The 20,905-nt window shown below is 46.1% G+C and overlaps 1 protein-coding gene across 2 annotated transcripts in view; it reads right to left on the bottom strand.

Moving 5' to 3' along the window:
- asb18 (ankyrin repeat and SOCS box containing 18) overlaps window positions 1-20,905 on the bottom strand; it is a 69,700-nt gene that overhangs the window by 26,463 nt on the left and 22,332 nt on the right. For both annotated transcript variants that reach the window (XM_073046644.1, XM_073046643.1), the window contains exons 2-3: window positions 10,922-11,189; window positions 569-1,073 (exon numbers count right to left, since the gene is read on the bottom strand). In XM_073046644.1, coding sequence (XP_072902745.1) covers window positions 569-1,073; window positions 10,922-11,189 — 773 coding nt within the window. The remainder of the gene's footprint in view (window positions 1-568; window positions 1,074-10,921; window positions 11,190-20,905) is intronic.

Here is a 20,905-nt window from a genome sequence, read left to right as displayed (position 1 = left end):
CTAACCGTGTGTCTCTTGGAATGTGGGAGCACCCAGAGGAAACCCGCATAGTCACGAGGGAGAATGTACAATCTCCTTACGGACAGTGGTGGGAATCGAGCCCTGATCATGCTGCTGGCACTATAAAGTGATTGCGCTAACCACTATGTTACTTTGTGGTACCGTTATCATCTTTTCCTCTTTATTAAAAACTTTCCTATTTTGAACAGTTAGCTCATTGATGGGTGACACTCTGGTGTGGCGGGTAGAGCTATTGTCCTGCAGCCCCAGAGATGCAGGTTCAATCCTGACCTCGTGTGCTGTCCAGGTGCAGTTTGCCCATTCTCCCTGTGACCATGTGGACAACCTCGGGGTGCTCTAACGTCCACAAAGGTGTGCAGTTTGACATTGTGGGGGGTGTGTGCGTGCGGTAGAATCTGTGAAAGTTAATGAGAATAGGATGAATGTAGGATTAGTGTCAACGGGTGGTTGATGGGCCTCTATTCATGCTGTACCTCTCTATGACAGCCACTCATCTTTGAGTAGTTGCCATGACAGCTTTCTCTGGAACAGTGAGCGCTGATGTTACCTTCAGGAAGGCTCCTGGCCACACCCTGTGAGATCCATGATTGAGTAAAGTTTGTACTGTGCACTGGGGTTCAAGCTCTTTCTTAAAAGGTGCAGCCTGTATGGCATTGGCCAAGGGAGAGCAACCGTTGTAGTCAATGGCGTTGACGTCTGCTCCGTGCTTCAGCAGCAGTTGGACCAGCTGGACGCTGGCATTTCTGGAAGCCTTGTGCAGTGGGCTCCGCTTCTCCGAATCCACAGAGTTCACGTTGGCGCTGTACGCGATCAGGAGCTTGCACACTTGGAGATAGTCCTTCTGCTTTGCCAGGTCCGCTGCACTGGCACAGGCGCAGCTCAGCGGTGACACCTGGTGGACATTCATGACATCCACAGAGGCCCCGTATCTGAGGTAGAGGTGGGCATGACTATAAAGACCCTGCCTGGCCACCACATGCAAAGGGGTCTCCTGATCCTCCTCGGTCAACTGGTTGACATCTGCACGATACTTTAGGAGTAACTTTGCACACCTAGACAAGGGAAGAAAACCGGGAAAGCATTACTCTCCTATTCACCTATAACTTGAGGACAGGGCTTTTCTCTTTGGAGTGAAAGAGGATGAGAGATGACTTGATAGATGTGTACAAGATCATAAGAGGCAGAGATTGAGTAGATAGCTAGAGACTTTTTTCCCCAGGGCTAAAAAAGGCTCATACAAGAGGGCATAGTTTTAAGGTGACTGGAGGATAGTATAGGCGGGATGACAGAGGCAAGTTTTTCTACAGAGTGGTGGGCTGTGGAACGGCCTACCGGGGCGGTGGTAGAGGCAGATACATTGGGGAATTTAAGAAACTCTTAGATAGGCTCATGGATGATTGAAAAATGAAGGACCATTAAGGGGGCAAGAGTTAGATTGATCTTAGAGTAGGTTAAAAAGGTCAGCACAACATTGTGGGCTGAAGGGCCTGTGCTGTACTGTAATGTTGTATGTTCTATGTCCAATTATAACTAAACCATGAAGTTCCCTCTGTAAATCTGACTCCAGTTTGACATGCACTTTAAAATGTAACTCTTTATCTATCTTGTATCTGCTTTTGTGGCACAGTGTCCAATCTTGTGCATTTGTCTCTCTGTAAAGCAGCCTCAGGCATTTTTATTGAAATCACTACACAAATGTAAGTTGTTGGCAATGATGGGTCTTAAGTGTGATGATTAGTTATTAGCTCCTGTTGCCTTGCTAAGTAATGGTGACTGAAATACTCTGCTCTTACCATGGGGCCTGTCTGTATCGACACGGCCAAAATCTCCTTCCCTGGTGTCTTGGCATTCAATGCTATTTGAAAAGAAGTAACAGCAAAACACAAGATGACAGAGGAACCCAACAGGTCAGGTGGCATTTATAGAGGAGAATAAACAGTTGACGTTTCGGGCCGAGGCCGTTCATCAGGTCTGGAATGGAAGGGGATAGAAACCAGAATAAGATGATGGGGGGAGGGGAAGGTGTACACTGGCAGGTAATGGGTGAAACCAGGTAAGGGGCTAAGTAAGTGGGTGGGTCTCAGGCTCTCCATTCTCCCTTGAGAATGCCCTTCTCTGCATCTTCAAGGTGAGGCATTGTGCCAGCTCCTGCCCCACTCAGATCAGCTTATTCTTATTGGACCAATCATTCAAGGCACATGTGATAATGTCAGAATGGGTTTTGCACTAGGAGTCAGCTGGTTGGCCAGCATAGCCGACAATCGGGCACAACGTCTCCCAGCAAGGCCGTCTAGAAGCGGGCACATTCGGTCTAGCTGGAGGTGGGGAGGCTGTATACAGTCAGAGCTGATCACGGGAGTGCGTAGGCTGGAGCAAAAAGTGATGGAAGTTGGGATCATTGTGGTTAGGCTAGACGGAAATGTGGGAGGGTCGAAGATCAAAGGTGGAATTGGTGAAGGGAGGTCAAGAGGACAGCCGAGGTTAGGTGAGCAAGTGTGGGGAAGGGGTCATAGATGGCTGAATTATCAATAGACATTGGATTTGATAATCAGTGATTATGATTGATCAATGGGGTGTGTTGGTGGTGTCACAGACATAGTGCCACTGCATGGTAGTACAACAAGAATTTCGACCTCCGAGATCAGAGTTCATTGCCAAGACGGAGGATGAACCCATTGCAGGCTTGCAAGTCGATGAAAGATCTCTTATAAAATGACTCACCTACAACCCATAGAATCTGACAGTATTTTGTAAAAAAAACCGGGTGTGTGCTACTAACATCTGATGTAGAGGATGGAGGAATGTTCCCAGTTCTCAGAATATTTTTTAAATTAAGTTTCTCATAAAAAAATTGTTAACTGAAGCTGATGAGGGCCTTTTCTGGTTGGCTGCTGGTGACTGGTGGCTTTCTGCAGGGGTCAGTATTAGATCTGATACTTTTCACGTTATGTGTACATGATCTGAATGATGGGATTGATGGCTTTGTGGCTAAATTTGCACGTGATACAAAGATAGGTGGAGGGGCAGATAGTGTTGATGAAGCAAAGTATCTGGAGAACAGACATTAGGAGAATGGGCAAAGAAGTGGCAGATAGAATACAGTGTAAGGACTTGTACGGTCATAACACTTTGGTACAAGGAATAAAGGTGTAGACTATTTTCTAAATGTGGAGCAAGTTCAGAAATTGGAGGTGCAAGGGGACTTGTGAGTCCTGATGCAACTACCTAGTCTAACCTACTGAGTAGTCAGAGGCCTAGACAGAATGATGTTGAAAAGATGTTTTCAATAGTGGGAAAGTCTAGGCCAGGGACACAGCTCTAGAATAGAAGTACGTTGCTTTAGAATAGAGATGGGGAGGAACTTCTTTAGCCAGGTGTTGGTGAATCTGTGGAATTCATTGTTCTAGATGGCAGTAGACACCAAGTCATTGGGTATATTTAAAGTGGAGGTTGATAGGTTCTAGATTAGTAAGGATGTCAAAAGTTATGGGGAGAAGGAAGAAGAATGGGGTTGAGAGGGAAAATAAATCAGCTGTGATGGAATGGCAGAGCAGACTCAATAGACTGAATGGCTTAGTCCTACTCTTATGTCTTATGGTCTTATTTTCTGGGAACATCGCTGGCAAGAATGTTACAGTGTGAGGGAGGGGTGAGAGCAAACAGGGGAAGGAGAACGACAAGGAGAACTTCAAAATCCAGAGTATAATCCAAATCAGCCACATCACAAATTAGTTGGTCAGCTCACTTTGGAGATGCTGGGGTTTTTTTGAGGTGTGGGCATTACCAGCAAGACCAATATTTTACTGCCCATTGGTCATCGCCCTTTCGAAGTGACCACTGAAGTGCTACAGTCCTTCTGAGACAGTACTGGCACAGTGCTGTTCTGAAGGGAGTTCTCCACGGACAGTCCAGTTATACTGGAGGACTGGTGATAGATGCGCTAGTCAGGACTCTGTACGATTGGAAGAGAAAGCTGGAGATGGAGATACTCCTGTCTGGCTGCTGCCCTTGTCCTTGGTGGTGGATGTTGTGAGTTTGGGAACTTTTGCCATGGTGACCCAGGAGAGTAACTGCAGCCCAGTTGGCTGATGGTACAAACAATGCTCATGACACACCACCGGGGCGAGAGATAATATTTCAGGTCATGGCTGGGGCACTAGTTAAGTGGGATTCTTTACTTTCACACACATACTAATAGCAAATAAAAGCTTTCTCTCCAGTGCTGGCTCTCTGGGCCAGCAACCCCACAGTGGTACACAGGTATCTCAGCCCTGATATCTGGAGGCACAGATGCTTTGTGTGCAACTTGCTTCGTAAGAATATCACATTCTGTTCAAGCTGTCTTTTTTTACATAATTTCCTGCACGGATTAATTCAGACTTCGACTTGAAGCCCACAGTGTAGAAAGATATCCATTCACCCTTCACTTGCCCTTGAAACAGCAAAATCTGTGAGTCTAAGTTTTGTTAATATTGGTAAACGTTTAATAAATATACTTTAAAGGAAGTAATATGTTTATCATTTATCACTATTAAGCTATCAACTAGTTCCCTCTGGTCCACGGGGGGGGGGGGGGGGATGGGGGTGTGTGTGTGTGTGTGTGTGTGTGTGTGTGTGTGTGTGTGTGTGTGTGTGTGTGTGTGTGTGTGTGTGTGTGTGTGTGTGTGTGTGTGTGTGTGTGTGTGTGTGTGTGTGTGTGTGTGTGTGTGATCTTGGTTAACACTGATAGTGAGAAAAAAGATCGATAGCATATTCAGGTGTGTGATAATTCTGTATTGAATTTTATACATATTTTACTTAACTTTCTGCAGTTTCACAAGTAAGATTTCATTCAAAACTTTGAAGGAAGCTTCTGACTCGGGTGATTTTTGAGGTGTTTAACTCACTGCATAGCTTTGTATTTCCACACTGCGAGGGCAGAGTGAAAAGATAACTTGTCTTTAAAGGCATCACCCACAGATTGAAGACGCATCTAAATGCCTTGCCTTCCGACTTGAGCAATGCGATTGCTGAGCCCTGAAACTGGGGTCAGAATGTAGTGCTGAAACGTAACCACAGTTAGCAGAGCTGCAGCGTGAACCCCCCAGAGCTGAATTGGCAAAACGAGAGCAGCGTATGCATAGCACAGAGTTGAAATGTGAATGGAGGGAGCATGTAGAGACTTGGAGAAAGCTCGTGTAGAGGCTACACTGAGGGTGCTCAAGGAGAAGCATGAGGCTGAGGCTGCCTTAACAGAGGCAAAGGTGTATAACTTAGACAGTGGCTGAAGGACCGACCACTGGAGCAAAAGCCCTCTGATACAACAGAGGACTTGCTCAACAGAGAATGAAATCAAATCAGGAGACAAAGGCAGGAACTAGCTTCCTGACATGCTTCACACCAAACGTTTACCCAGTCCTCCTCCTGAACCTGCTTCAGATTCAAGCACAAAGATTAACCCCCATTTAAGGTAGAAAGTGAGAAGTGTTCAAGGTCACCCAGCTTGGAAATACATGGGTGTTCACCACTTCATAAGAGCACACGTGGGCTGAGAGCGTCAGTGGCTCATCTTCCAACAGGAGCTACTGCAGAGCCAACGTGCACAGCCCTCACTCACTACGGTGACAAATCACCACTGGACAACAGCTTGGCTGGGACTGGCCAGAGAAGCTCTGACGCAGAGTCAGTCCGAAAGTGGACAAGACAGTCACCCGGAGAGTGGTGGAGGGTAGCAAGGAGAACTGGAGGAGCTGGAATAACATGAATGGACACGCAGTGCAGCGAGCACCACTGGTCTCTGGGGAACTGAGCCGAGAGCCCATGGCAACACAAAGTATTAGACACGGATACAGCTCTAAGTTCAGGACCAGCAGCTCGGGCTACTGGTTCCAGCAGAGCACGGCAGGGTCCCAGCTGAGCATTCATCAGGTGTAGCTACTTCCTCATACACTAAAGACTTGTCCTGGAGCATCAGTGGTCACTGGAAGAAGAGCCAGTGGAGTTGTTGTGGAGTTAGTAGGAGGAGAGGTCTGCTTACCCTTGCCAACCCTCACTGAGTGTGACCATACTCCCCACCACCGGGATGAAATCCCTATTTCACGTGGTCGCTCACACCTTAAGGACATCACTGACAAGCTTCTCCCGCTCGACTCTTCTGCTGAGGTTCTCAAGATCAAGCAAACATATTGGAAAGTCAATGAATCTTGAATCTGAGGTTCTCCCGTCTCTTTGCAGAGACCACCTGAGCACAATCGTATGGCCAACAACTGGACCTCGGTTGGGTCACGTTGCAGGAAGCCTGCCTCAATGGAGCCCATTAGCCCACTGTCGGCATACTTAACACTAACGTCCTGGAGAATGGATGTCAAACTCATCTCAGACCCTGTGAAAGTCACATCTATATGGAAGGGCAGATGGCAGGAGTAGCTAAATATGGCCTTTGCAGTGGTTGGTACATTTGTAGGCAAGCTCTCAGCGCACAGCAACTGAATTGGGCAAAGGTTGGAACCCCTTTCTTTGTTCAAAGACAGGTGTACGCAGAGGGAGTTCAGAGTGTCACAAAGCAGGGGCTCCTCCCAATCCAAGGTTACTCTAGTAAACTCTGTCCCTTTCTTAACGCTGAGGGGTTTTGCGAGTTGGAGGGTGTGATTAGAGAGCACAACTCCAGAGGTAACTCCCTCATTCGTCATTCTGGGTGAGCAACAAGTCACCGGTCTGCTCAGCATATATTACCGCCAGCAAGTTTGTCATCAAGGCTTTCACTTTCGAAATGAGAATGGTTAAAGACTGTGCATTAAGACTGTTTAAAGACTAGTTTCTGAGACTTTCCTTTTGCCAAAGACATAATGAACTGGTTATTGACTTTTTGTTTCAGTAGTTAAGTGTGACTTATGGATGCCAGGCTGGGAGTTTCCTGGCCTCCGGAGGCGGTGTTTGTTTTGTAAGAACATCACTCCCAGTTTGTAAACTGTTATTTGTATCTTGTGATATAACTTCCTGCATGGGTTAATTCAAAGAGTCTTCAGTTTTGTTAATATTGGTAAACATTTGGTAGATGTACTTTGAAGGAAGTATTATGTTTATGGTTTATCACTATTAAGCTATCGTTGCCACAAGTTCATTGTGGTCTACACGACATAGATATGGAATGGTGCATGCGTGTATTACCTTGGTTGACACTGATCATGAGAGATATCAATGTTATTAGTATATTCAGGTGGGCGACCATTCTTGATTGAATTTAGTATGTGTTTTACTTATCTTTTTCACAAGTACGATGGTATTAAAAACCCGGGCGATGTTTGAGAAGGTGTTTAACTCACGCTATAGCTTTGTGTATCCGCATTGTGAGGGCAGTAGAGTGGACCCTGGGGGGTGGGGGGGTGTGGATGATGCTGACACTGTCAATTGGCACATTCTGAAACAGCACAACATTGTGGGTCGAAAGGTCTGTACTGTACTAACCCTTTATGTTTTATGTTCCATGGTCTATGAAAGAGGAGGTGGACCTTTATTCTGCTGTCCCAATCAATATTAATTCACCCAGCGTATTACCTACATCCAATGTTGATAAATCCCTAGAGTCTGTATCTCACAACACAAAAGCATAATAACTTAAGGGCAGGCCATTCAGCCCTTCAAGTGTGTTCCATCATTTGTTTCGTTGGTGGCCGATTGAAGCCAGGCCTCAGCTCCCCATCTCCTTATCTCTGCCGGTTCCCCACAGCAATTCCCTTATCTTACAAAAATTGCCTCTTTAATTACACCTTCTGATGCAGCCTCCGTAACCTTCTAAGCAAAGGAATTCCAGAGTTTTGGCACCACCTGTAGGAAGTCCCTACGGACTTCAGTTCTAAATGATGGCATCTGTCTGTCTTGAAGGACAATGGAGGATTTTTCACAAGCCTGGGCAGAAGTTACAGAGATCCTGGGATGCTCAGTTGTCAAGATCCCCCTTTTGGCCTCACCGGTGTAGTCCAAAAGAAAACAAAGCTATATGTTTGGCACCAGTTTGGCTGTAGGAGCTTCCGGAAGGATGTTCAATGACTTCCAGATTTTCTGGGTTTACTCCCGTAGCCTTTGTCTTGCCCGAGGCTGCCCACAAGACAATGGGACTATTTACCCAAAGCTGTGGAGCTGGTTCACGACCACAAGCGTGTGTCTACACGCTGGTGGGCCTGCGTGCTACGTGTGCAAGGGCCAGACATCCTCCCTGTCCTCTATAGTTCAGCCCGAGTCCAGAATCCACCCTGTCAAGCACCAAGTATATGACACGTTTCAATAAGATCTCTCCTCATTCTTTTAAACTAAATCATGGATGTATTGGCTATCATTTTCCAGAACTTCATGGATTATGGGATAGTTTCACAGAGCGGGGGTGAAATATAACCGTATCATTTAAAACAAAAAGAAACATGAGGGAAAACAGGAAACTCTGGTCATCCTTACAGTAGGAGTGGGGAAAATGCCAGAGGCTATTGTAAAGGAAGAGATGACAGGACGTTAGAAGATGTCAATGAGATATAATAAAGTCAGCCTGGATTTCTGGAAGGGCAATGACTTTTGACAAAGTTACTGAAGAGTTTTAGGTTGTATTTGGTAGAATAAATAAGAGAAAACCAGAGTTGTACTTGGATTTTCAGAAAGCCTTTAATGAAAATTAAAGTGCATGGTGAAGGGAATAAAGAATTGGAATGGATTGAAAATTGGATTGACAGTCAGGAATAAATGGGTCATTTTTGGCATGGCAGGGAAGTAACTAGTAAAACACTGCAGAAATTAGTCTGAACAATACCAATATTTTGGATGAGGGAACAGAATGTAACATGGTGAAGTTTGACAATGACTGAAAACTGGCTGGTAAAGAGGGATAGAGACTGCAAGGTGACTTAGAGGGGTTGATCGACTGGGCAAAACCATGGCTGCATTACAAGGGTATGTATAACATGTTGAAGCTATCTGTTTTTTTCAGAGAAACTGGAAGGCAGCATCTGATTTAAATGGTGTTAAAATGGGCAGCACGGTAGTGTTGTAGTTAACGTAATGTTATTAAAGTGCCAGCGACCCTGGTTCAGTTGTGCCGCTGTCTGTAAGGAGTTTGTGTTACCTTGTGGGTTTCCTCTGGGTGTTCCAGTTTCCTCCCACATTCCAAAGACGTACAGGTTAGTAGGTTAATCAGTCACATTGGGTGGCCTGAGCTCGTTGGGGTGGAAGGGCCTGTTTCTGTGTTGTATCTCTAAATAAAGTGAGAGGTGTTACTTTACAAAGGGACTAAGTATTCTTATACGCCTGTTGTTGAAAGCAAAAATGCAGGGGTATCGGGCAGTGAAGCCAAATATTATGTTAGTCTTCATTGCAAGAGGAAGTCTTGTTACAATTATACAGGAGACAATACTTTGTGTATCTTTCTTTTCATCTAAAATGTACCCGTACGGAGGGAGTGCAACAGAGGCTCACCAGATGGGTTCCTGGAATGATAGAACTACTGTGCGAGGAGAAATGGGTTCACTATGCTTGTATTCAGAAGAGAGTAGACGAACAGGATCTCATGGAAACCTACATAATTCTGGCACTGCTCAGCAGGCTGCAAATGGGAGGATTTTACTCTTGGTCGGGGAGCCTAGAATCAAGTGTCAGCATCTTCAGTTACAGGAAAAAACTTCAGGACTGAGATGAGAAGTGTCTTCACTGGAACAGTGGAATTCTCTGCCTCAGAGGGCATCGCTGAATATATTTAAGAAGGAGACAGATAAATATTTAGATACACACAGCATCAAGATGAGAGACTGACGATCTGTGGGGGGTGGGGGGGGTGGGATCCTGAATGATGTAGCAGAACTGAAGGGCTGAATGGTTGTCTACTGCTCCCATGTTTTTAATTTTTTTTGTTTATATTGTCTTACTACTTATTTCCTAATTTACAACAGTAGCCACATCTGAAGAGTATCCAAGACTAAAGGAAGCTTTGGGTGTCTAGAGGCTGTGAAAGTCACTATGGTCAGTGGTGTTGAGGGTAGTACAGAAGGTTGTCATTGGCTACAACTGGACATTGCTAGGGTTCAGAGCTGGGCTGGGAAGTGACAGACAGAGTTTAACCCGGAAAAGTGTGAAGAGATTCACTTTGGAAGGTTAAACTTGAGGGTAGAGCACGGGGTTAATGGCAGGATTCTTGGCAGTGTGGAGGAAAGGAGGGATCTTGAAGTCCAGGTCCATAGTTCCCTCATGGTTGCAGTGCAAATTAGTCGGGTGGTTAAGAAGGCTTGTGGTGTACTGGCCTTCACTGGTCACGGGATTGAGTTCAAGAGCTGTGAGGTAATGCTACAGCTCTATGAAACCCAGGTTGGACGTCACTTTGAGCACGGTGTTCAGTTCTGGCTACCTCATTATCGGAAGGATATGGAAGCTTTAGAGAAGATGCAGAGGAGATTTACTAAGCTGATACCTGAATTGGAGAGCTTGTCTTACGAGTACAGCAAACTCAGGCCCTGCTCTTTGAGGCAAAGGAGTATGAGAGGTGACTTGATAATGGAGTACAAAGTGATAAGAAACATGAACAAAGTGGACAGTCAGGGACTTCTCCCCAGGGCAGAAATGGCTAAAATGAAAAAAGCATAATTTAAAGTTGATTGCAGGAAAGTACAGAGAGGGAAGTCAGACATAGGTGTTTTACATGGAACTCAGTCAGGGTGGTAGTAGAGGCAGATATATTAGGGGTATTTAAGAGACTCAGAAGGGTTCTCGGAGGGCTATGTGGGAGGGAGTGGTTCAATTGATTTTAGACTAGGTTAGAAGGCTGGCACAACATGGGTTGAAGGGCCTGTTCTGTGCCATGGTGTTCTATGTTCTATATGGATTTGTCCTCTCAAGGCACCATGTGCCTCCACCTGGTAAAAGTTACCAGGCACTGCTTGCTGTCACTCACCAGAAGGACTGAGGAGTGTCGCAGAGGTGCAGGGGGGCCATTCCATCCTCCGTCTGCAGCCTTGGGTTTGCTCCATACTGGAGCAGCAGCTCCACGCAGTCAGAGTAGGCGTTGGCGCAGGCCAGGTGTAGGGGGCTCCTGTTTCCGGGAATCAGGTTGGGCTTCGCTCCGCGCTGGAGCAGATACTGGAGGCAGCTGGTGTAGCCGTGGCTCGCCGCAATGCACAGGGGGCTGGTCAGCTCACGCTTGTACTCCAGGGACCAGAGACCTACAGTGTTCAAATTTCACAGTAAATTTATTACCAAACTATATATCTCACCATATACTACCTTGAGATTCTTTTTCTTGTTGGCATTTACAGGAAATTAAATACAATGGAATTTATGAAAACCATACATAAACAAAGATGGACAAACAAGCAAGGTGCCAAATTGATGGTTGTAGGGTAATTACTGTTGCTGAACCTGGTGATGTGGGATCTAAAGCTTTTGTGTCCCCTGACCAATGGCAGTTGCAAGAAGAGATCATGGCCTGGATGGTGGGGGTCCTTGATGACTGCTGCTTTCTTGCGGCGGGCATTCCTTGTAAACGATGGGGTGTATCTAACACTTTTCGTAGACTGTCCCAATTCCTAGGCATTGGTGGTGCAACCAGTCAGGATACTCTCCACTGTGCATCCATGGAAGTCTATCAAAGTTTTAGATGACATGTTGAATCTACACAGACTTCTAAGAAGGTAGAAGAGCTGTCATGCTTTCTTTGTGATGTCACTTACGTGCTGGTGTCATGAAAGAGGGAGTGTCAGCATCACTGTACAAGGCCCACCAGCAATATGTCACCATGATGCACCGTCCATTGCCTTGTCCTTATCCTAAGATGCGTATCTCCGCAGTTCCACTCACCAGGGTGTACGGTGTAGCTCTCAGGCACTCTCTACTGACTTATCCAAGCCGCAGGTCACACACAGTTGGTGTAAGTATATCAGACGTCATAGTTTGAGGGTGAAAGGTGAAATATTAGTGGGGAACTCTTCACTCAGAAGGTTGTGTGAGTATGGAATGTTGGCACTGTAATGTGTTGTGACACTTGTGGGCTGCCCCCAGCGTGTGCAAGGGGAAGTCGGTTGTTAACACAAATGATGCATTTCACCACACTGATTGGCCTAATCTCAAATAATAACGAGGCAGCCTACAGAGAAGAAGTCATCACCCCGACACAGTGGTGTCAAGAAAACAACCTCTCCCTCAATGTCACAAAAACAAAGGAGTGGTTGTGGACTACAGGAGGAACGGAGACAGGCTAACTCCTATTGACATCAATGGATCTGGAGTTCAGAGGGTAAACAGGTTTAAGTTCATCGGCATAAACATCATCGAGGACCTCACGTGGTCTGTACACACCAGCTGTGTGGTGAAAAAGGCACAACAGCACCTCTTTCACCTCAGACGGTTGAGGAAGTTTGGTATGGGCCCCCAAACCTAAGAACTTTCTACAGGGGCACAATTGAGAGCATCCTGACTGGCTGCATCACTGCCCGGTATGGGAACTGTACCTCCCTCAATTGCAGGACTCTGCAAAGAGTGGTGTGACAGCCCAGCGCATCTGTAGATGTGAACTTCCCATGATTCAGGACATTTACAAAGACAAGTGTGAAAGATCATTGAGGATCCGAGTCACCCCAACCACAAACTGTTCCAGCTGCTACCATCCGGGAAACGGTACCGCAGCATAAAAGCCAGGACCAACAGGCTCCAGGACAGCTTCTTCCACCAGGCCATCAGACTGATTAATTCACGCTGATACTATTGTATTTCTATGTTATACTGACTATCCTGTTGTACATAGTTTTATTATAAGTTACTATAATTTTCACATTGCACTTTTGAATGGATACGTAAGGTAAAGATTATTATCTGTGTATATGAAGGATGTAAGTAATAAAGTCAATTCTATTCATTTCACTGTATGTTCTGATGTCCATGTGATGAATAAATCTGACTGAGTCTGACTCCCTCTGTTGATTTGTGCCTTAACTCTGTCTGCCAAGTTTGGTCCCATGATTTACAATACCCTTAGCAACAAATATCTTATAGTTTTGGTTTCAAAACTCTCAGCTGGCTCCTCCATTCATACCCACATCAGCCATCATCACTGTTCCCTTGAAGAGGTGCTGGGTCTGGTGCAGTGGGGCAGGCATCACCTATTGCCCATGTAAGTATTCCCATAACAGCTGGATGTTTAAGCTCACATGTTCTATGGCTGGAGTGTCTGCGGTGTCCAGGGAGAGGCAGTGCCTCTGGCCAAGGGCCTGTCCTGTCCATTCCGGGGTAGCTCACTCACCTTTGGCCCTCACCGGACACTCTGCTCTCACCTGTGGCTGTAAGTAGCTGTTTGCGTGCGACAGTGGCCACACCCTGGTACACCACTTCGATAGGTGGTCTAACTCCATAATCAAGTTCGTAGACAACACCACGGTCGTTGGCCTGATCAGAGGGGATGACGAGACGGCCTACAGGGACGAGGTCCAGCACCTGGCCGCGCGATGTACTGACAACAACCTGGCCCTTAACACCCAGAAGACCAAGGAGATCATTGTGGACTTCAGGCACGCTAGGAGCCACACTCACGTCCCCATCTACATCAACGGAGCTGTAGTGGAGCGTGTATCAAGCTTCAAATTCCTTGGTGTCCACATTTCTGATGATTTCACCTGGTCCCTGAACTCCTCCATCCTGATCAAAAAGGTGCAGCAGCACCTTTATTTCCTGCGGAGCATCAAAAATGCTCACCTGTGTCCCAGGATACTGACTGACTTTTACTGCTGTACCATTGAGAGCAGACTCACCAACTGCATCTCAGTGTGGGATGGCAATTGTCCCGTATCGGACCGCAAAGCACTCCAGCGGGTGGTGAAAACTGCCCAGCGGATTATTGGCACCCAATTGCCCACCATTGAGAACATCTACCATAAACGCTGCCTGGGCAGGGTGAAAAGCATTATCAAGGATGCATCTCACCCTAACCATGGACTTTTTACTCTCCTCCCATCCAGTAGGTGCTACAGGAGCCTCTGCTCCCGCACCAGCAAGCTCAGGAAGAGCTTCTTCCCTGAGGCTGTGACCCTGCTGAACCTCACATCACAGCGCTAAGCAGTATTGCACCCATATTGTACTGTCTCAGTACTTTTATATTTGTGTGCTTATAGCACTTGCTTCTTATTCGCAGTAATTTTGTAAATAACACTATTCTTTGCATTCCTGGTTAGATGCTAACTGCATTTCATTGGCTTTATATCTGTACTCAGCACAACGACAATGAAGTTGAATCTAATCTAATCTGAACCAGGTGAGGGTAGGCACCAGCTTTGTACCCCAGTGAGAAAGGGACATGCCTGTCCTCGCATGCAAAGTCAGCTCTGGTGGGCTAGACGGATGCAATCTACAGTGAGATTGAACGGCTAGGAAGGAGGTTCTGCAGAGCTCCCTGGAGGGCGAAGGGCACAGAAGACATCAGTGACATCCACTGCAGCCAAGAAAGAGCCCAGTTTGTGACGCTTCCCTAGACCTAGACTTCTGATGTTGAGAGAGTGGTACTGCCCCAGTGCAATGGCTTTTCCGCTTTAAAAACAGGTTTCCTGTCATCGTAGGACAGGATGGACAACCACCACATGCTCTACAGCCATGGTTATGCTATTTCCTGTCTAACATCAGCAAGGTTTGTGAATGGGACAATCTGCTGCCTCTCTGATAAAAATAGGGTAGTGAACACTAATAGTAATTAAACACTCCAGGAATAGTGTAAATGTCTGCGTCTGATAATCCTCCAGCTCATTATTAAGAACACTTTTTAATTATTATGATGAGGAGCCCTAGGGCTCTCGCCAATTTTAAATAAATTAATTAGGGTGTAATTTAACACCACAACAGGCTGCTTGCTGTAAAGTTTATTATGGTGTATATTGTGGAAGGAAGAATGTATTCTTGTGTTGGGTAATGTTATCTGGTGTATCAGCAAGTCACGGAGCCACAGGGAGAGCACTAGGTTTCCTCCTCTGGCTCCTCGTAGAAGCACGTTTCCCCATCCAGCCTTTCAAAATCTCTGCACTCAATCTCTGGCCTTTTGATCGATGCCGATTTCAATGATACCACAACTGGAGGCAGTCTTCAGCTCCACTGGGCCATCCTTCCTAAATCTTTCTACCTCTTGTCTCCTGTCGTCTCCTCCTCAACTGTCCTTAAAGCCTTCCTCTTTAACCAAGAGGTTGGTCTTGAGAAATCGCACCAGTCCAGAGGGGCCAGCAGGTGAGCAGCTTCAAGTTGCTGGGTGGCAACATCTCCAAAGATCCGTCCTGGGCCCAACACACTGATGCAATCATGAAGGCGGTATAGCCACTCGTATGTGGAGTTTGTGGAGATTTGCTATGTCACCAAAGACGACCAAATTTCTACAGACATACCATGGAGGGCATTCTGGCTGGTTGCATCTCTTGCCTGGTGATGCAACATTATCAAGAACTCTTTTTAATTATCATGATGAGGAGCCCTAGGATTGCACAGGCTTGAAACAAAACTGCAGAGCGTTCTAAGCTTAGGAAACACTAACCTTCTCATCATCGAGGCTTCATCAAAAGCTGATCTGAGTTATCTCAGATCAGGAGGCACAAGATTAAGGTCAGAAGTAACAGGTTTAGAAGGGATCTGCGGAAGATTTTTATTCAGCCAGAGGTTAGTTGGAATATGGAATGCACTGGCCTCGAAGGTAGTGGAGACAGACTCTCAGAACATTTAAGAATCACCTGGAACAAGGATTAGAAGGCTATAGATCAAGTGCTGGTAATTGGAATTGGTAGAGATAGATGAAGGGCCTTGGCACAAAACATTGATTGTCTAATCTTTTCCATAGATGTTGCTTGACCTGCTGAGTTCCTCCAGCACTGTGTGCGTGCGTGCGTGCGTGTGTGTGTCTAGGATTTCCAGCATCTGCAGACTTTCTTGTGTTTGTGCAGATAGGCCAGTACTGGTATGGTGGGCTGAAGGGCCTGTTTATGAGCTGTGTGACTGGCTTTGAAGTGTGCTTTGCAGCTAGTGAGGTGCTTCAAAGGTGCAGTCACTGTGTGCTGTAGAAAACATGGAAACCAACACAAGTGACAAAGAAGGATTAATTGCAAAATGGGCAGATTTGCTAGAGCGGTTTAAGCTAATATGGCAGAGCGATGGGAGCCAGGATGATGGAGCTGAGGATGAGCCAGCAGGTAGATGATGGGTGTACCATGAATGTAAGGAAGGAGAAGCTGATGATTGAGTACAAATGCAGACAGAGCGAAGAGTTAAATTGTACCACCGAAGCAAAATTTAAATGCTGGAATGGTGGAGCAGATTCGATGGGCTGAATGGCCTAACTTGGCTCCTATGTCCTCTGGTCAAATGGAGCTGGATCTCAGCAGTGTACCTGAGAATATTATCACAGAGCGCTGGGCACTACTGACTGTGAACAGACAGTAGTTTCGATAGATTAAAGATTAAATATCTCCACTTGGTTCACACAGCAGTGCAGCTAGTCGAGCCTCTACCTCTCGCCTCCAGTAACCCGGGTTCAGCACCAACTTCCAGCGCAGTCTGTGCGGAGTTTGCACGCGACCGCATGGGTTTACCCTGGGAGCTCAGCTTTCCTTCCACATCCCGAAGATGTGTAGGTTAGTGGGTTTATTGGCTATTATATGTGAGTGGTGGAATCTGAGGGGGTGGTGATGTGAATGTGGGGTGATTTTTAAAATTCAAGATACAGCGTGGTAACAGGCCCTTCCACCCCAACGTGCCCACGTCACGCAATTACCCCCATGTGACCAATTAACCTACTAACCAGTACGTCTTTAGTATGTAGGAGGCAACCACAGAGCCTGGAGCAAACCCACACAGTCACAGGAGGAACGTAGGGATTCCCTACCGACAGTAGCGGAATTGAACCCGGAGCACTGGTGCTGTTATGCTGACTACTACACCTCCGGGCAGCCCCAAGATTAAACTGGGATTAGTATAAAAGAGTGCTCGATGATCGGTACATACTCGAAGGGCAGAAGAGTCTGTTTTTGTGCTGTGAGACCAAACCAATTTGCAGCTAATAGATTTGCTCTAGTCCACTTATGCTGATTCAATGTGCTGTGTGCTCCCTCTACAGTATTCAGAATGAACTTCAAAAACATTAGGGCAGCGTCTAAGATTATTACCTTGGGCACATCAAATCTGCAGACATAAATGTTGGAAACCTGAAAATAAAAAAAAATAGCCAAGACTCAGAATTACAGCAGGCTGCAGTGAAGACCAAATGCCATCACGTTTGGGCCTGTGACTAACTTTAACCGGTCTTTTCAGGTGTGGAATATCCTGCTGATTACATTTTGATTTTTGCATTGACATCATCAGTTAGTTCAAATGTCTTATCATGTATGGTATACTTCGGTTTGAAGGTGTTTTCCTGTTGTTGGTGTGTGTTATAACTTTAAACACGTATAGATCCACACTCTATGGCTCCAACATCATGAAGTGCTTTGAGGTGCTGTACGCAGCATGCATTAACTCCAGTCTCGCCGAAAATCTTGACCCATTGCAATTCACCTACTGCAGAAATAGGTTTATGCAGAGGCCATTTCCCTGGCTCTACACTAATCTCTGGAGCATCTGGACAGTAAAGATATCCAAGTTAGACTATTGCTTGTTGACTACAGCTCCATCTTTAACACCATAATTCCCCATCTTCAATAGCAAATAATTCCAAACAAACTCATTACCAAGCTTCTAGACCTGAAACTCATCACCTTTCTTTGCGACTCAATGCCCAGCTTCCTGACCAACAGTCTGCAACCGGGAAGGACAGGCAGCAACCTCTCCAGCACGATTATCGTCAACACAACAAGGATGTGTCTTTAGCTTCCTACTCTACTCCCTATGCAATCATGACTGTGTGGCCAGACTCTGCTCTAACTCCATCTACTAGTTTGCAGATGATACCACCATGGTGGGCAGTGACTCAAATAACGATGGGTGGAATACGGGAAAAAGATAGAAGCTCTAGTGACAATAATTCCCTCAACGTCAGCAGGTTGGTTATTGACTTCAGCAAGGGGTTGGTGCGCATGCTCTTGTTTGTGTCAATGGTGCTGAACGTCAAGACCCAAATAGTGAACAATACCTGTAGTATGTCCTGGACCTACCATGTTGACTCTGCTGCAAAGAGAGCTCACCAGCAGCACTGCTTCACCAGGAGGCTAATCAAAAAATTGGCATCTCCCCTTTGACCCTCACCAAATTTTATTGATGCAAGAGACTGGGCTTGTACACGCTAGAATTAAGGAGATTGAGAGGGGATCTGATTGAAACATATAAGATTATTAAGGGATTGGACAAGACAGAGGCAGGAAGTATGTTCCAGATGCTGGGAGAGTCCAGTACCAGAGGGCATGGTTTGAGAATAAGGGGTAGGTCATTTAGGACAGAGTTAAGGAAAAACTTCTTTTCCCAGAGAGTTGTGGGGGTCTGGAATGCACTGCCTCGGAAGGTAGTGGAGGCCAATTCTCTGGATGCTTTCAAGAAGGAGCTAGATAGGTATCTTATGGATAGGGGAATCAAGGGATATGGGGACAAGGCAGGAACTGGGTATTGATAGTAATTGATCAGCCATGATCTCAGAATGGCGGTGTAGGCTCAAAGGGCCGAATGGTCTACTTCTGCACCTATTGTCTATTGTCATAGAAACATAGAAAACCTACAGCACAAAACAGGTCCTTTGGCCCACAAAGCTGTGCCAAACATGTACTTTCTTTAGAAATTACCCAGGGTTTCCCATAGCCCTCCATTTTTCTAATCTCCATGTATCCAGGAGCCTCTTAAAAGATCCTATCTTAACCACCTCCACCACGGTTGCCGGCAGCCCATTTCACACATTCACCACTCTCTGCATAAAAAAACTTACCCCTGACATCTCCTCTGTACCTACTTCCAAGCACCTTAAAACTGTGTCCTCTCATGTTTGCCATTTCAGCCCTGGGAAAAAGCCTCTGACTATCCACACAATCGATGCCTCTTATCATCTTGTACACTTTTATCAGGTCCCCTCTTATTCTCTGTCACTCCAAGGAGAAAAGGCCAAGTTCACTCAACCTATTCTCATAAAGCATGCTCCCCAATCCAGGCAACATCCTTGTAAATCTCCTCTGCATCCTTTCTATAGTTTTCACATCCTTCCTGTAGTGAGGTGACCAGAACTGAACACAGTACTCCAACAGCTGTAATATTATCTCCTGGCTCTTAAACTCAATCCTACAATTGATGAAGGCCAATGCACCGTATGCCTTCTTAACCATAGAGTCAACCTGCGTAGCAGCTTTGAGTGTCCTATGGACTTGGACCTCAAGATCCCGATGATCCTCCACACTGCTAAGAGTCTTATTGAAAGCATCTTATCTAGATGCACCATGGCTTGGCTTGGCTTGGCAACGCTGCCTGTGACTGCCGAGAAATGTGGAGACAGTTCGGCACTCCCCTCCCTGAACTCTGTCTACACTTCTTGCTCAGTAACGCAGCCATCACAATCAAAGACCCCGGCCAACCCAGACATACTCTCTTCTTTCTATCCATTGGGCAGATGCTCTTGAGCCTGAAAGCATGTACAACCAGGCTGAAGGACAGCTTCTACTGTGCTGTTATAACACTGTCGGTCCCCTAGTACAATGAGATGGACTCATGACCTCACCGTCTATTTTATTATAACTTTGCATCTTATTGTCTGTCTGCACTGCACTTTCCCTGTAATGACACTTTATTCTGCACTGTTATTGTTCTAACTTGTACTACCTCAATGCACTGTTGTAATGTATCGCTGTGTCTGAACAGTACGCGAGACAGGTTTTCCACTGCACCTCTGTCTTCCTCATCATTATGTGCCATGTCATATGACATGGGTGATCACAACTGTTCTTGGCAAATTCTACAGAACTGCTTGTCATTGCCTTCTTCTGAGCAGTGCCTTTACAAGATGTGTGACCACAGCCATTAACATTACTCTTCAGAGATTATCTGCCTGGCGTCAGTGGTCGCATAACCAGGACTTGTGATATACACCAGCTGCTCATACGACCATCTGTCACCTGCTTCCATGGCTTCATGTGATCCTGATTTTGAGGGGGGGGGGGGCGCTAAGCAGGTGCTACACCTTGCCCAAAGGTAACTTGCAGCCCAGCGGAGGGAAGGAGCCCCTTACACCTCTTTTGATAGAGACATATCTCCACCCGCCACCCAGTATACATGACAATAATAAACCAATTTAGCAACTTATTTCATGCAGTCATTGTGAACCATCAGTTATGCCATCAGGATCCAGGGAAGTTTAGCCAGGTGGATTCAGAATTGGCTTGCCTGCAGAAAGCAGAGGGTTGTGGTGGAGGGAGTACATTCAGATTGGAGGGTTGTGACTAGTGGTGTCCCACAAGGATCTGTTCTGGGACCTCTACTTTTCGTGATTTTTATTAACAACCTGGATGTGGGGGTAGAAGGGTGGGTTGGCAAGTTTGCAGATGACACAAAGGTTGGTGGTGTTGTAGATGGTGTAGAGGATTGTCGAAGATTGCAGAGAGACATTGATAGGTTGCAGAAGTGGGCTGAGAAGTGGCAGATGGAGTTCAACCCGGAGAAGTGTGAGGTGGTATACTTTGGAAGGACAAACTCCAAGGCAGAGTACAAAGTAAATGGCAGGATACTTGGTAGTGTGGAGGAGCAGAGGGATCTGGGGGTACATGTCCACAGATCCCTGAAAGTTGCCTCACGGGTAGTTAGGGTAGTTAAGAAAGCATATGGGGTGTTAGCTTTCATAAGTCGAGGGATAGAGTTTAAGAGAAGCAATGTAATGATGCAGCTCTATAAAACTCTAGTTAGGCCACACTTAGAGTACTGTGTCCAGTTCTGGTCGCCTCACTATAGGAAGGATGTGGAAGCA

This window comes from Hemitrygon akajei, chromosome 5, assembly GCF_048418815.1.
Source record: "Hemitrygon akajei chromosome 5, sHemAka1.3, whole genome shotgun sequence".
Classification (NCBI taxonomy): Eukaryota; Metazoa; Chordata; class Chondrichthyes; order Myliobatiformes; family Dasyatidae; genus Hemitrygon; species Hemitrygon akajei.
Note: the sequence above shows the minus strand (reverse complement) of the source record. Positions and strands in the feature narration are given on the sequence as shown.